The 16,431-nt window shown below is 47.2% G+C and overlaps 1 protein-coding gene across 1 annotated transcript in view; it reads left to right on the forward strand.

The window, feature by feature from the left end:
- Positions 1-16,431, forward strand: part of SLC13A3 (solute carrier family 13 member 3) — a 74,628-nt gene that overhangs the window by 25,212 nt on the left and 32,985 nt on the right. Inside the window, exons 2-4 of the mRNA XM_072735722.1 lie at positions 943-1,208; positions 3,600-3,763; positions 14,617-14,683. Of these exons, the coding sequence (XP_072591823.1) occupies positions 943-1,208; positions 3,600-3,763; positions 14,617-14,683 (497 nt within the window). The remainder of the gene's footprint in view (positions 1-942; positions 1,209-3,599; positions 3,764-14,616; positions 14,684-16,431) is intronic.

Consider the following 16,431-nt stretch of genomic DNA (forward strand, 5'->3'; position numbering starts at 1 on the left):
GGGTACTTGATTAAGAGCGATCGCTCTGGATGCAGATTGACATGTTCTGCACAATCATTGTCTTGCTAGTGACCTCCTTGCATCTCAGCTTTCTGCTCCATAAAATGGGGGTACTTACTCCTCTGGGATTTTGTGAGGATTAAACAGTTCCCAGTACTTTAGAGCCCCACAAATATTGCTTATTATTATTACTGTTAACAGAGTGTGTGCTCTGTGTTGGGCATTGTGTAAGTGCTGTGCATGGATGTGGTAACTGCTACTGGTGCTCTCTCCACGTCTCCATTGGCACTCACCATTCTGCACGTGCCAGTGGCCTCCTACTGAACCTGAGATGCTCTGTACTGGTGTGTTCTCTCACTCTATGCAGGACAGGCAAGAAGTTTGGGGGAATTAATGCTCTCAGGAGCAGCCTTCAACCAGTGATGGCCAGGAGTTGGCAGGTAAAAAGCCACCTCCCTTGTCTCCTGGAAGGACAACCCTGAAGCATGATCTACACTCTCTCTCAGGGGCCCCCATCAGGATTGAGCCCCAACTGGCCACAAGGGTGTTCTTCCCATTAATACACTGTCTGTATTGGCTTCCTTCTGTTTCACTTCTCTGTTGTCGTCCTTCCAGAACTTTCTGGGATCCACCCTCAAGTAAACTATTTTCACACTCATGCTCATCTTGGGGTCTACTTCTAACCCAATGGAATATTTCATTTAATCCTCAAACAGTCTTATAAAATATACAGATATTGCCTTCCCATTGTATAGTTGAGCAAAATGAGGCTTAGATAGGTGATGTTATCTGCTCAAGGTCAAAACTTTGGGTGCTCATCCTCTCCATAGCTTCCCTGTGGAACACACCTTGATGGGTGCTACCCCAGGATCTCTTCTCCCTCTACCACTCAGGGCTCCACTGAACCTTCTGAGCTGCATCTCACCCCCACATTCCCCGCAGGAAGGCCGCTGCCTGTTTGTCATCCTGCTCATGGCGGTGTACTGGTGCACGGAAGCCCTGCCCCTCTCGGTGACGGCCCTGCTGCCCATCATCCTCTTCCCCTTCTTGGGCATTCTGCCCTCCAACAAAGTCTGCCCCCAGTACTTCCTGGACACCAACTTCCTCTTCCTCAGCGGACTGATCATGGCCAGTGCCATTGAGGAGTGGAACCTGCACCGGAGAATCGCCCTCAAGATCCTAATGCTCGCTGGGGTCCAGCCAGCCAGGTAAGACCAGGTAATGGGTCCAGTCCAAAGGTGGGGAGGCAGAGGGACCGCATCTCTTGGAGCCCAAACTCACTCTTCCTGGTCTGGTCACCCAGGCCAACAAGCTCATCATATCCCACCTTCCATTTACTCGTTCATTCCCTGGATATTTTGTGAGCCCTTTCTGTGTGCCAGACCAGTGCCAGGCTTTTAGGCTGTTCTCAAAAGTGCATAAGAATCACCTGGGGAGCCAATTGAAATACTTATCACAGGCCTTGCCCCCCGGGATTAGTGTCTAGTTGCTTTAGAGAGATCCATCTTAGTAGTGTGACTCCCAGACTGCTGGGTCTGAAACCCACCTTTCCTGCTCTGGGAACTGACTTAACTTCTCTCTCTTTGCCTCTAAAATGAAAGTATAATAACTTAGACCTGTAAAGTGCAATAAATCCTGGCCATTATCATCCCATTTTGCTGTTTAATAGCCCAAGCAGGTGGGGAGTAGGAGGCAAGATGGCCCTGAGAGATAGGGAGGCAGGGGCCATTCCTGCAGGGCCTCCGGCTTCCTGTCTAGGATTTGAACTTTTATTCTAAGAAGATTAAATGACCTTTAAAATAGGGTTTCACTGTTCCTTCGGTTTTTTTTTTTTTCCTTTACAATTTGTTGCAACCTAAGGATCCGTTACTAGAATAATGTTTTTAAATGTATAAAGCACATAACACACAGGATTTAAAACAACAACAGTCATAACAAAATGCAGTTATCCAAATAAAATTTTAAAAACAGATAAATTTGTGATATAGTACCATTTGTACTCCTTTACAGTAAATGGTAAGACCCAGTGACTAGATCCAGTGCCTAATAACAGCTACAGTTTTGAGACTGTTTTGAGTGTCAGTGAAATTCTAAGATATTTGCATCTATTATAATAAAATGCATCTATTATAAAATGATCTGAAAATATCTGCAATCTTAATTACAGCGGAGTCCCAGGCACTTCTAATACTATTGAACTTTGTTGCCTTAGTTTATCACCAAAGGAAATGCTTAATTTCCATTAGAGGTCAGTAAAATAAAGATGCATTTTTCTCCTCATTTCCATCCTGAATCATATCCACATCCTTGCTGGTTATGAATCTGTGCATTTTAAAGGTTCTAAGTTGGGGAATGACTTGACCAGATTTGCATTTTTAAAAAAATTCCTCTAGGCTGCTAGGTGGAGAGCAGATTAGGAGTGACACACCCAAAGCAGCCTGGTTAGGAGACTGTTCTGGGTGTCCAGACAAGCAATGGTGACAGCCTGGACTTGAACAGTGGGAGTGGAGATGAACAAGATAAATAGCTTTGAGAGTTCTTCGGTTGATAAAATCGATGAGAGTAGTGATTAGGGAGAAGAAGGTTCTAGATAACTCCTAAGTGTCTAGTATCTGCTCTACGTCAAGCCCTTTGCTAGGTTCTGTAGCAGTGTTTCCTAATGGAGGGACTGTGAGTCCTGTGCAAGAGACACTATCCATAGAACTGATTCCAATGCAAAGCGGAATTCCAACCTTAGGGGTGCATGTGGTGTGGGAGCACACAGGAGAGGTAAGGGGTAGACCACTTCATGGAGCAGGTTATGTTTGACCTTGAAGACTGGGTGGGGCTGTTATTCAAACATATGATAAAGTAAGAACAATGAAAACAGCATGACACTAGTCCAGAAATAGATTTTTAAATGCTGGATACATATTCTGGAAGAAATCTAAATTCATGGGAAACGAAAGAATTATTCAGTAAATGGTGAGGGTTGGAATAATTGGCTTATTCTTTGAAAAAGATAATCTACTTAGATCTTACTTCATCTGATTATCCATTTAGATAAATTCCAGGCAGGTTAACAATTCAATGTAAGGAAAAAAGATCATGGAATTTGGATTCTTGCTGCTAGGAGGGGCCAAGCAATGGCAGGCAGGCAGGAGATCGGGGCCTATTGGGGTGTGTTGGTGAGATCAGGGGAGTCTAAGCAGGTGCCTGGTAGGAGTGAGAGGGGAAGTGGGAGAAGAGGCTGGGAAGATGGTTTGGAGGGATATGGTGGACAGTCTTGGTGCCAAACCAAGGCAACTTTATTCTGTAATGAAAGCCATCAAGGACTGGGGGTCAAGGGAGAGAAAATTTCAGGGTTGGCATGTCTTTGGACTGTTTTACCTTGGGTGCTTGTGACCAGCTCACTTAAATGTGTGGAATCAGTTTCCTTAGACCTGAAATAAGGCTGGTAAGTGAATCTGGTCCCTACTTGGTCACTGGCTTGTCTTCTCTGGTCCTTAACTTTCCATCTGTAAAACGAGTGGGCTGGATTCCTCAGGGTCGGCAAAATAGAACCAGAGAATCTCTTGGGCCCCCGTTCTGGGTGTGCCTTTAATGCCCTCTGTTCCCAGGCTCATCCTGGGGATGATGGTGACCACCTCCTTCCTGTCCATGTGGCTGAGCAATACTGCCTCCACCGCCATGATGCTGCCCATCGCCAGTGCCATCCTGAAAAGTCTCTTCAGCCAGAAGGAGGCTCAGAAAGACCTCAGCTGGCAGAGTGACGAGAACACAGGTGAGGCTGTGGAAAGGGACTGGGGCGGCCCCACCAACGTGGAGGAGTTGGAGCAGGACATCCAAAGGGTGCAGAGGAGGGTGAAGCGAATGCACTTATTGAGCATCTACTATGTGCCAAGTGTTTAAATAATAATAAAAACTGAGAATTAGCTAAGTCAAAACTTGATACCTTGGTTTTTAAAAGATTTTCATTTATTGGGTGCTTACTGTGTACTGAGTAATGAGGTCAACGCTTTGCCTACAGTATCTCTTCTACTTCTCAAAACCATCTAACTAGGGCAGCCCGAGTGGCTCAGCAGTTTAGTGCCGCCTTCAGCCTGGGGTGTGATCCTGGAGGCCCAGGATTGAGTCCCATGTCAGGCTCCCTGCATGGAGCCTGCTTCTCCCTCTGCCTGTGTCTCTGTGTCTTTCTCTCTGTGTGTCTTTCATGAATAAATAAATAAAATCTTTAAAAAAATATCTATGAAGTAGATACAATACTTAAACCTTAAACCTGGCTTTAGAGCATTTGAAGAGTTGCTCAAAACCATTAATACCTAGAGAAATGCAAATTGAAATGCAATGTGATTTACTTCAGTGAGATCAGCAAAGATATGAAAGCTGGATAATGCCCCGTGTTGGCAAGAATGGGGCCATGGGAACCCTTGTGTTCTTCCAGAGAGCGTGTGTACTAGGTCAGCCTTTCTTAAGGGAATTCTGCAGATATTCAATTGAATTAAATGTGCACATACCCTTAAAAGAAGTGCAGATACCCTGTCACCTAGCAGTTTGGCTCCTGGATACAAATGCCAAAGGAGTTCTGACAGAGGTCCACGAGGGGACAGGTGTGACAGTGTTCACTGCAGCATTCTCTGTGGTGTGGTGAGTTAGTAGCCACACGAGCACGACCACCAGTAGAGGGGAAAGGTCAAATGTGTTCCATTGAGCACCATGCAGCTGTAGGAGCAAAGAATCAGAGGAACGTAGTTATAGAAATGGATCTCACAAAACATAGTCATGATTGGAAAAAGAAACCAGGGTGAGATCTAGAAGACAAAACCTTTATGTAAATTAAAAATTCGCACAAGTGACCATTTTGCAAGAACACCAGCAAATGAAAAGCTACAGTTAAACCCATCTGCATGGTTGCTCTGGGAAGGTTGGGAGTGGGAAATGGGAATCCAAGAGACCAAAGAAAGAAACAAAGAACAAAAAAGGGGCGTCCTACAACAAAGAGTGAGAACGTGCCACCTACTGAAGGATTTTTCACTTGAACCTCAGAAACTGTTCTAAACAAAACAAAATATAAGTAGCCGCTGCGTTCTTAGATGACTGAGCAAGGGCTCAGAGAGGGGAAGTCACTTCCCCAAGTCACACAGCACATCAATAACTGAGCTCAACTTTGCACCCGGACAGTCTGGCTCCAGAGTGTGCCCTCTTACCCGTGGAACCAGCTGTGTTGGTGGGAATGCAGGCAGAAGAAGGTCTGTCTGCAGGTGGCTTGAAAGATAAGGGTTCGTTTTCCTCAAACATCAAGAAGTCAGAGAAAGGCAATTTCAGGATTGATTCAGAGGCACGAAGATATTAGAACTTTTCACTGGCATCTCTGTGATTCCCTTGGTCTTCCCCTCATGGTGGCAGTGGCTGCCACATTGTCTGCTTTAAAAAACGTCTTTCTTTTTATTTACATAAATGTATTTTATTTATATATGTATGTTTGAGAGAGAGAGCACCGGTGTGCAGGCACAGGGAGGGGCAGAGGGAGAGAGAGAATCCCAAGCAGGCTCTATGTTCAACGTAGAGCCTGAGCAGGGCTTGAGATCACAACTGAGCTGAAACCAAGAGTTGGACGTTTAACCAACTTGAGCCACCCAGACGCCCCTATTTACATAAATGTATTTTAAAAGGAAGCTTTAAATTGGTTCAAACGTGGGCAGAAATTTCTAGTTTATCCCCAGTATTGAGTGGGAACGGTCCATGCAGCTCCTGGGTCCCGCCTTTCCTGCCTTCTACTCCTGCTGCCTGGAACATGCATATGATGTGAGGACCAGCGATGCTACCTGGGAAGGCACAGGTTGTAGGACAGATGGCAGATCAGCCCAGGAACTCTGGATCATTTATCCCAAATAACACAACAAGCGTGATTCATGAAACTGGGCTTTGAGTGCTAGTTATGTTTTTTATTTTTTTGAATGCGTGTTAGAATTAATATATATGTTAAAAATCTAAATATTGATCCATGTACCATCTAAGTTCATCTCCTTCACTGCGGTATGGGTATTTGCCTATCAGGCAATAAGGGGTCTTGCTCGTTTTATTTTCACATCAGCCCTGCAAGTTAGAAATGATCATTATAAGTACTTGACTGGTGAGGTTCAGAGAGGTAAAGTGATATGAACAGAATTAATCACATTGTTGGTAAAGTAGCAGAGCCTCTGAAGGTCAAAGCCTTCCACATGGAAGGGAAGAGATGTTCTATCTGGGGGTCAGAAAACTTTTTCTGTAAGTGACCAGACTGTAAAATATTTTAGCTTTTGCTGGCCACACCATCACCACTGCTCCAACTGTGCCCTTGCAGAGAAAAGGCAGCCCCAGGCAAGATCGAAATAAGTGGGCATGGCTGGGTGCCCATGAAAGTTTATTTATGGGTGCTGAAATTAAAATGGTATGTAATTTTTACATCATGAGGGGCACCTGGTTGGCTCAGTGGTTGAGCATCCGCCTTCAGCTCAGGTCATGGTCCTGGGGTCCCGGGATCGAGTTCCGCATCGGGTTTCCTGCAGGGAGCCTGCTTCTCCCCCTGCCTGTGTCTCTGCCTCTCTCTGTGTGTCTCTCATGAATAAATAAATAAAATCTTAAAAAAATTTATTTTTTTACAATATGAAGTATTTGCTTCTACTGGCTTTCTCCAGCCATTTAAAAATGTAAAAACCATTCTGAGTCAGTAGGCTGTGGGCCAGATTCAGCCCATAGGCCAGAATTTGCTTCCTTCGTTTTCAGACTGTTTCCCCCCAAGTCTCAAGGCTTCCAGAGAAGTGTGTCATCATCACCCTGAGTGGTGACAGGCGGTGAAGACTTTGGTCCTTCTCCCATTTCTACCCCAGCTTCTCCACTTTACCTAGTTTAAACGCTGGGCTTCCAGGGAAGCAATTACAGATGTTTACTGAGCCTTGGGGCTCTTCGTAGCGCTTTATGTCTACAGGAGGTGAAACCTGCATTGACCTCATTTAGAAGATTGGAAACTGGGGAAGAAATTTAAAAAAAAAAAAAAAAAAAAGAGGATAAAGTAGCCTCCAAGGTCACAGTTTCAAAATAGTGGCTCTGGTATTTTGTTTTTTTGTGTGTTTTCTTTTCTCTTTCTTCTTCTTCTTCTTCTTTTTTTTTTTTTTTTTTTTTTTAATTTACTTATGATAGTCACAGAGAGAGAGAGAGAGAGAGAGGCAGAGACACAGGCAGAGGGAGAAGCAGGCTCCATGCACCGGGAGCCCGATGTGGGACTCGATCCCGGGTCTCCAGGATCGCGCCCTGGGTCAAAGGCAGGCGCCAAACCGCTGCGCCACCCAGGGATCCCCCCTTTTTTTTTTCTTTAAAGATTTTATTTATTTACTTGAGACAGAGAAAGAGAGAGTGCCTCCTGGGGGGCTCAGTGGTTGAGCATCTGCCTTTGGCTCAGGGCGTGATCCTGGGGTCCTGGGATTGAGTCCCACATAGGGCTCCCTGCATGGAGCCTGCTTCTCCCTCTGCCTGTGTCTCTGCCTCTCTCTCTCTCTGTATCTCTCATGAATAAATAAAGTAAGAAGAGAGAGAGAGACAGAGAGCGCACAAGCATGAGCAGGGGAGAGAGGCATTCAAAATACCTGCGTGGCTCCATGGCTATGGGATTTTGAATCCAGGGTGACTTAATCTCTGCCATTCTGCCTCATTTTCAAGAGTTGTTTTTTGTTTTGTTTTGTTTTGCTCTGTTCTTTATTTTCAAAAAGTCTAGGGGCCAAAAAAGAAAAAAAGGTTTGAAAGCCATTTCCCTCATTATAAAGATGGATAATCTGAGACCCAGGAAGAGGAAAGGACTTGCCTAGGGTCACACACAATGTTGGATGCAAATTGAAATCCAGAGTCTTCTCCCAAATGCTGCAAGATGTCAGGAGGTTAGGAGAGCCTGGGAAGCTAGTGCAGACACCTGCTTTCGCAAGCGGTGGGATCAGAGAGCACGGACTGATTAATGATCAGCCCTAAGACCTAAAACAAGGCTAATTCCAGGGCAAAGAGAGATGTGCCCTTTCACACGGTATGTGTGCTCTGTCGTGGCGGCAGGACGTGAAGACCCGTGGAGGGGGTGGAGACTGTCAGTGGGCCAGGCCAGGGCTGGGGAGGCTCCTGGGGGCTCTAGGTCCACGAGGGACACCCACAGCAACAACAGTAATGACAATGTGAGCTCTCAGTCCCTGATGACCCTTCATACGCCAGACGCGTGCTATATTTTTCATACCCATTGGCTCATTTCATCTTCATGATGAAATGTGCTAGGAAGTAGGTAAATGATCCCCATTTTACAGATGAGGACACTGAGACTCGGGGAGGCAAAATTATTTCCCCAAGGCAGTGTACTTAGTTGCTGATCTCTGCCTGGATCTAGAACCTGTGCTTGTAAGCATCACGTCAGAGCAGGACAGAGCCTGCGGCAGGGCAGAACTTGCTGGACAAGACCCGGGGAGGAAGAGGGGTGCATCCTCAATCTTGGAGGGCAGCCCTGGTGTTTCCATTCAGTTTCTTCTCCCAGCTTGGCTCCCTGTCCTGCCCGAGGGACTGAGGGGCCATGGGGGTGGTGGCTTCTCCAGCACCCTACGTGCATTCTCATTAGACCCCCTACCACAGCCCTGCAGGGGTGGCCCTGTCATCATGCCCATGTTACAGAGGAGGAAACTGGTGCTCAAATGGGTGGGGTACTTGCCCAGTGTCCCTCAGCCAGTAAGGGGTCCGTCTGATTTTTGAATCTAAACTCCATCACCATCTCCGTCCTTTTCTCTGCCCAAAGAAGGCCAACTTGCCACCTTTCAAGACAGCATCATTCCCAAAGCCATCTTTTAGGCTGGATTAAGCATTGCCCTCCTGCTTCACTCTTCACTCGGGAGGCCAGAAGCAGTTTGGCGAGGGCGGTCTCTTTCTGAGACGCTTTCCTCATCTGTGAAGTGAGAACAACACTCCCCACTCCGTACATATTGCTGTGAAGCTTCCATGAGACAGGAGAGCCTGACACACAGGATGTAGTTAATATGTGGCAGTTGTATAAAAGCCATTGTAAGCTTTCTGGGATTAGGGAGGAGCTGGTGATAAGATCCTATACCTTGGAGCACCTTTGTGTTTCCTTCAAGGCCTGGTCAAGAGGGATTTATTTGTATGTAACCTGTCTCCTCCGTGGACTCTGAGCTCCATGGGGGCTTGTGTCAAGTCTTCTCATTGCCATGAACAACCTCCACTGGTGGAGTCTTGCTCACCCAGAACACTGTTTGGCACATAGTAGGTGTTCAATAAATGTGTGAAACTAATGAATAAATGAATGAATGGATTAGGAATGCTGTTCTAAAGCTCAGCATCTTCTGATATAAAATGGTGGGGTGGGGGTGTGGAGGGTGGGGGGCACCTGGATGACTCAGTTGATTGAGCCTCTGACTCTTGGTTTCAGTTCAGGTCATGATCTCATGGGTGTGAGATCTAGCCCCAAGTTGTTCGGCTCTGCACTCAGCGGGGAGTCTGCTTGAGTTTCTCTCCCTCTGCCTACCACCCCTCTCCCCTGGCTCCTGTGAACCTGGCCACACATTCTCTCTCTCTCTCTCTCTCTCCCCCCCTCTCTCTCTCAAATAAATAAATCTTAAAAAATAATAATAAAATGAGGTCTCACTACTTCCTGTCCAGGTTGTTCTAAGTTCTGAATGAGTTCATGGATGTCAACCTGCCCTAGCTTTGGGGGAGCGCTTTGACCTTCCCTGGGTGCTCTTTACCCTAATTAGATACGAGAACTATTTCCTGAGTGTCCTGAACTTCAAGAACATGTCATTCACCCCGGGGAGGCTGGACTAGAGTTAGCAGGGCCAGATCAGACCCGCTGAGAGCCAGGTAGGAGCCCTGGGAGGTGGAGGGAGATTCAAGAGGTGCGGGATCAGTAGTCCTGGGAATAAGCCTGACTCTGCCGCTGACCCACTGGGTCATCTTGATCCAGACTGTAGCCCCTTCTCTGGGCCTCAGTTTCCCCAGATGTAAAGAAGAAGGTAGTAACCCCGGCCTGGCTCTCCCAGGCTATCAGGAGGCAACTGCCAGATTACAAACGTGAAAGTCCTCAGTGTCCCTCGGACTCATATTATCTCAGCAAGACCTCCCGTAAGCTCCCAGCTCCTAACCAGCCAGCCGTCTTGGAGACTTTGCCCCACTGGCCTATTTCCTGCGTGATCACTTGGGTCACTGCGGTCACAGGGAGCCGGGGGACGGACCCTGGGTAAATGGTTAAGAACATTCAGTGTCTCGGTTTTCCTGTTTTTTCAACTTTATCTTCATTGGGTTTACTATCATCATAATTGTTAGAAAAATGAAGCCTGGCATAAAATCTTTCCGTCTTACTCGTATAAAGACGCAAAACTCCTCCTTCCGGATTTTATATGCTACTGATGACTGCGGTTTGCTGTTGTGCACGCACAGCTCTCCTCTGCCCGGGCCATAGTGCGGACAGCCTCATGTTGGGGCTCTCCAGCCGGGTGCTGGTGGCAACCAGACCCCATGGATGAGTGACAGGGGCCAGGTGGGGACTGTCTGTGGCAAATTGGCCCCTCTTGCGGGGGCAGCCTCTGGAGGCTGCAGCTGCCCACCTATCACGTGACACGAGGGCTTTCAACCCTGGCTGAAAAACCATCAATTGCAGAACTTTTCAAAAATACCAAGGCCCAAGCTCCACTCCCAAGCCACTAAGCCAGGACTCCTAGGGTGGGGCCAGGAGGGACGCTTCTAGAATATTCTCCCATTCATTCAAGGATGCCCAGAGCCGCCTTGGGTTTAATGCCTGAGATGCCGGCAAGCTCTACTGAGGTCTGATGCTGTGTGACGGCTGCAGTCCCAACCTGAGTGGGAAAGGTGCAGAGGAGGCTGGAGGTGAGTGAGTTGGGCCTGGGGGTGACTGGGTCCAGGTTCTTCCTGTTTAGCCTTCCCTGGAGAGCGACTTTGCCCACCAGCCCCGGTGTCTCATTAATAGCTGCTCTCACTTCCTGCTTCACTGCCCTGGCCTCTGGCCTCATGCATTGGATGTGGACATTTGTTCCCATCATGAGAGGTCTGGGGCCCTCGTCCCCGTGACCCCGGGTGAACTGATCCGCCGTTAGCCTTCAGACCTCTCTGCAGGTGGTCGGTCAGCAGGACCAGCCTCGGTAAGATGGCAATGGGCCACCATGGCTCCTGCTCCCTCTGGGTACCAACCAACGGGGAAGGAGCAGCCCAGAGTGGAGAGGGGAGGGGACGGCCTCCTCAAGCCACCTGCTGTGACAGGAAAGAGCTGAGACTGGAGTACAAACCCTTCGTCCCAAGCACACACCTGCCGTTGAACAGGTGGGCCGTGAGAGAGAGCACATGCCCCCAGCAGCCAGGATCACTCAGTCAGAGATGCTAGAAAGGACCTCTCATGGGCTTTGGACTTTGGCCGAGACATTTGTGGGGGTCTAAGGAACCTTGCTCAAGATTGAACGATGTCAGAAATCACGGGGGATTCTATGAGTGGAGAAGTAACGGCCATTCAATTGGCAAGAAAAGGGGGATGTTTGGCATTTTGTGGGTGTCCAGTGGCTCTGGGCTAAGGCAAGATTATGAAATGCCTTTGCTCTGTCTCCTTTTGTCAGTGTCAGAGAGCAACTCTGGCCGATGTTGGGGATGTCTAAGATTATTTAGGTCCAACACGAGGACAACACAGCATATATCTGGGTCAGACCACTTCCAGACGTCAAGGACTGCTCTCTTCTTCTTTCTCAAGAGTAACCCATATCCACTAAATCCTTGCTAGTGTTCAGATTCCTGTTAAATTTGTTCAGTTGTCGTCTGGCAAACTTTGGCCCACCGAATCTAGCCTGCTGCCTGTTGTTTGTGCGACCTGTGAGCTAAGCATAGTTTTTATATTTTTAAATGGTTGAATAAGTCAAAAGAAGATTTTGTGACATGTGAAAATTATATGAAATTCAAATTGCAGTGTCCAAAAATAAAGGTTTAGCCACATGTATTCATTTATGTATGGTCTATGGCAGCTTTCACGGCAGAGTTGAATATGACAGAGACCACATGGCCCCCCAAAGACTAGGATATTTACTATCTGGTCTTTTACAGGAGAAATTTGCCAGCCCCTGCTTTTTTTATATATATATATATAAATTTATTTTTTATTGGTGTTCAATTTACCAACATATAGAATAACACCCAGTGCTCATCTCATCAAGTGCCCCCCTCAGTGCCTGTCACCCAGTCACCCCCACCCCCCACCCACCTCCCTTTCTACCACCCCTAGTTCGTTTCCCAGAGTTAGGAGTCTCTCATGTTCTGTCTCCCTTTCTGATATTTCCCACACATTTCTTCTCCTTTCCCCTTTATTCCCTTTCACTATTTTTTATATTCCTCAAATGAATGAGACCATATAATGTTTGTCCTTCTCCGATTGACTTACTTCACTCAGCATAATACCCCCCAGTTCCATCCACGTCGAAGCAAATGGTGGGTATTTGTCGTTTCTAATGGCTGAGTAACATCCCATTGTATACATAGACCACATCTTCTTTATCCATTCATCTTTCGATGGACACCGAGGCTCCTTCCACAGTTTGCCTATTGTGGACATTGCTGCTAGAAACATCGGGGTGCAGGTGTCCCGGCGTTTCACTGCATCTGTATCTTTGGGGTAAATCCCCAGCAGTGCAATTGCTGGGTCATAGGGCAGGTCTATTTTTAACTCTTTGAGGAACCTCCACAGTTTTCCCGAGTCAGCCCCTGCTTTGAAGGGCGTCTTAGTCCAGTCTGCTATAACAGAAATGCCATAGATTGGACATTTATTTTTCATAGTTCTGGAGGTTGGGAAGTCCAAGATCCAGGTGCCAGCAAATTTGTTGTCTGGTGAGGGACTGTTTCTCATTTCATGGGTGTGTAGACTGTGTCTACACATAGTGGAAGGGGTAAGGCTACACTGTGGGGCATCTTTTATAAGGGCTTGAATCCCATTCATGAGGAGTCTTCACTTCTGACATAATCACCTCCCAAAGTCCACACCTCACAACACTGTTACATTGGGGATTAGGTTTCAACATATGAATTTTGGGTGGGTGGGGATGCAAGTATTCAGCGTATAGCAAATGGATCAACTCTTGAATCCTCTTGACAACCCTAGGAGAATTATCACTTCCATTTTATGGATTAAAGAACCGAGGTACTGTGAGATTAAGGGATTTATCTAAACCCAGTTTGCTCAACTCCAGCACTATGACATTTTGGGTGGGATAATTCTTTGCTGTGGGGGCTGACTTGTGCATAGTAGGATGTTTAGCAACATTCCTGGCCTCTTCCCACTGAATGCCAGTAACAGACTCCCACCTCCACCCCACCTTCCAGTTAAGACAACCCAAAATGACTCCAGACATCACCCAGTGTCTCTTGGAGGCAGAATTGGCCCCAGCTGGGAACCACTGATGTAAGGTTACATAGTAAGTGATGGATTCATGATTTGAACCCAGAACCCATGTGTTCAGCTATGAGTCACACTCTCAATGCTCAGGGATCGGATTTTTTGCTCTGATGGTTTCAGCTGCAAAAAAAATTTTAGTCCTCTCAATCTTTCTTGTCTCCAAAATGCTATTGATGGCTTTTGTGGAAACTGACCTATCAGGCAAGGGATATTTTTAAAAGGAAGTCAGATTCTGTCCTGACTCTATTCTCCTCTGTTCAAACACTCCCCTGGCTCTGCTCACATCTGATTTGGAGTAGAAGCCAAAGTCCTTACTATGAGCCCCAAGACCTCTGCATGACTGAGCCTACCTCTTGGCCTCCTCATCTCTCCCCCATCCCTCATCTCACCCTACCTCCTGCCATCTGCTCTTTCCTCATGCCCCTCTAGCCCCATGGCTCTCCCTTCTACTCAACACACCAGATATACTCTCACCCCGGGGCCTTTGCACTTGCTGCTCCTGTTGCCTAAAACCCTCTTCCTACAGCTCTTCCTACAGCTCACAGACTGGCTTCTTCTTGAGACCTTGAGGTCTCAGATGAGCTGCCATCAGCTCATGGTGTCTTCTCAGTTGACCTGACTGAGCCCACCTGCTCCCCTCCCCAGTCTGCGATCACTCTCCATCACATCACCCACTTTCCTCTCCTCCATCACTACCTGAGATGTCTATCCTTTATTCACTTATTGCCTGTCTCCCCTTCTAGAATATAGCCTTCATGGGAGCAGGGAACTTGTTCTGTTATTCACTGTGTACTGCAAACTCATAGCCAATAGCACATAGTAGGTGCTCAACAAATACTGAATGAATGAATGAATGAATGAATGAATGACAGCGGGGTCACCCAGCCCATTGTTGATCTATTATTTATAGCTAATCTTTCCCAAATATCCCTTTGGCAATTGCAGCTCAGGTGAGTTTAGTCCAGAGGACTTGCCACTTAATCCCTGCCCACTGGCCTAGGCCATCTCCAAATCGAGATTCATGAGACAAGAGGATGGAATGCTCTTTGAGTGCCTTTAAAAAAAAAATCAACTAATAGTATAGGAGGGAAACCCGAGAAGCCTTTCCCATTCGCTACAGGAGAATAGGAGCACTCCTATCCATTCACTACGTTACTAAAGACATCATGCTCTTTCCCTAGCTGCTGTGCGGAGGAATGGCCTACACCCTGTGCCCACGGAGATGCAGTTTCTTGCCAGCACAGAAGAGTGAGTTCCTGGTACAATTGATGGAGGAGCCAGTGCTTGGTTCGAGGAGATGATGAACAAGAATTTAATGCTACAAGCAATCCTCCCCCCATCCCCAGATTTTTCTCCAAATGACCTAATGCCCAGGTTTCTACCATCCATCCCTTTGGCTGAGGCATGGACACACCCAACGTCCTTACAAAATGCAGATATGGATAGAAAGGGCAGGGTAGCACATTAAATCCTTCTGATGAGGTGGAGCATCTGAAAGGAGGGTCCAGAGGAGTAGGAGCACAAAGACTGCCTGACAGTCAAGAAGGAGAGGGATGCAGACAGGCATCAAGAGGCTCTCAAGACAAAAGTGTCATAAGAGACAATCACAGTCCTTCACATTTGCGTGACTTAGGAAGCATCTTCACATTGATGGCACGCATAGTGGCTGGTGTCCTTTGCATTTGGCAGCGTGGTTAAGATCTTGAGGTCGGGAGCCCTGCAGACCTGACTTTGAACCTGGCTCTGCTGCTTACCGGCTGTGTGATTTGGACAAGACACTTAACCTCTCTGAGCCTCTGTTAGTTTCACCCACTGGACATGATAGTGGAACCCACCTTAGAGAGTTATTTTGAGATTAAATGAGATAATGTTGATCAAGCATCGATCATGCTGGCCCTTACATGCCTGGATGGCAATGCTTGTTATTCAGGTCATCGTTATCTTGGGTCATCGATGAAACAGCAGGAAGTAAAGTCACTTGCTCAAGGCATCGCTGGACATCAGTCAGGTCTGTTTTATTCACTCAGCAAATATAGATACCTTACCATGAGCCAGGAACTGCCAGGGATGCAGCAACAGACAAAAATCCAGCCCTTGTGGAGTTTACATCCCAGCAACAAGAAACAAACACATAAAAGAGACCTTGAGACCCAGTATGTCAGATGGTCGGTGAGAGCTTTGCAGGAGAACAAAGCAAGAAAGAAAGCTAGGGAGGGTGCCTGTGGGGTGTGAAAAGGCAGTGTTAAAATGAGTATTCAGGAAAGGCCTCTCTAAGAAGGTTCCCCTTAAGCAAACGCCTGTAGGAGGTGAGGGGCTAGGGGATGATCTGTGGGAAGAGTGTTCTCAGCACAGGGGACAGCAGGTGCAAAGGTCTTGAGAGTCCAAAGCAGCCAGGAAACCAGTATGGCTGGAGTTGGGTGAGTGGATGGTAGGAATCAGGGTCAGAGATATTGCTTCTGTGCTGAGGGGTGGTGGTAGAGGGACAGAGCGTGAGGGACCTCATTGTCCAATGAGGTAGCCTTGATTTTCAATGACAGGGGAGCCAGTGGAGGCTTTTAGCAGAGGAGGAACATGATCTTATGTCTGATGGTCTTATTCCATGGTCTCTGCTCCTTCCTGGCACTATACCTGGGGGCTTTGAGTCCAGCTTTGAGATATGGTTTCTGTGATTGGCCCAGCCACTCCCTACCACTCAACCTAGGAATCTCTTTGGACCATCTGCCCACACTGAGCTTGTGCTGAGTCTATTGGAAAAGGCCCACTTCTCATTCTCTAGAACTCCATGTCTACTGAATGAATACCTCATCCATTGGATGGAGACTCTATATTCATTGGAATAAAAGTCCTCTCTCTGGGCCTCAGTTTCCCCAACTGAACAAAGAGAGACTTGCACTAGAGGAGCCCTAGGGCCCCTTCTGCTCTCTCATTCTCATCATGAGGCTCAGTCTGGTTGGGTGCCCAGGTCTGGGGGAGCCCACAGTTCCTGCCAGAATCTT

Source organism: Vulpes vulpes, chromosome 14 (genome assembly GCF_048418805.1).
Source record: "Vulpes vulpes isolate BD-2025 chromosome 14, VulVul3, whole genome shotgun sequence".
Classification (NCBI taxonomy): Eukaryota; Metazoa; Chordata; class Mammalia; order Carnivora; family Canidae; genus Vulpes; species Vulpes vulpes.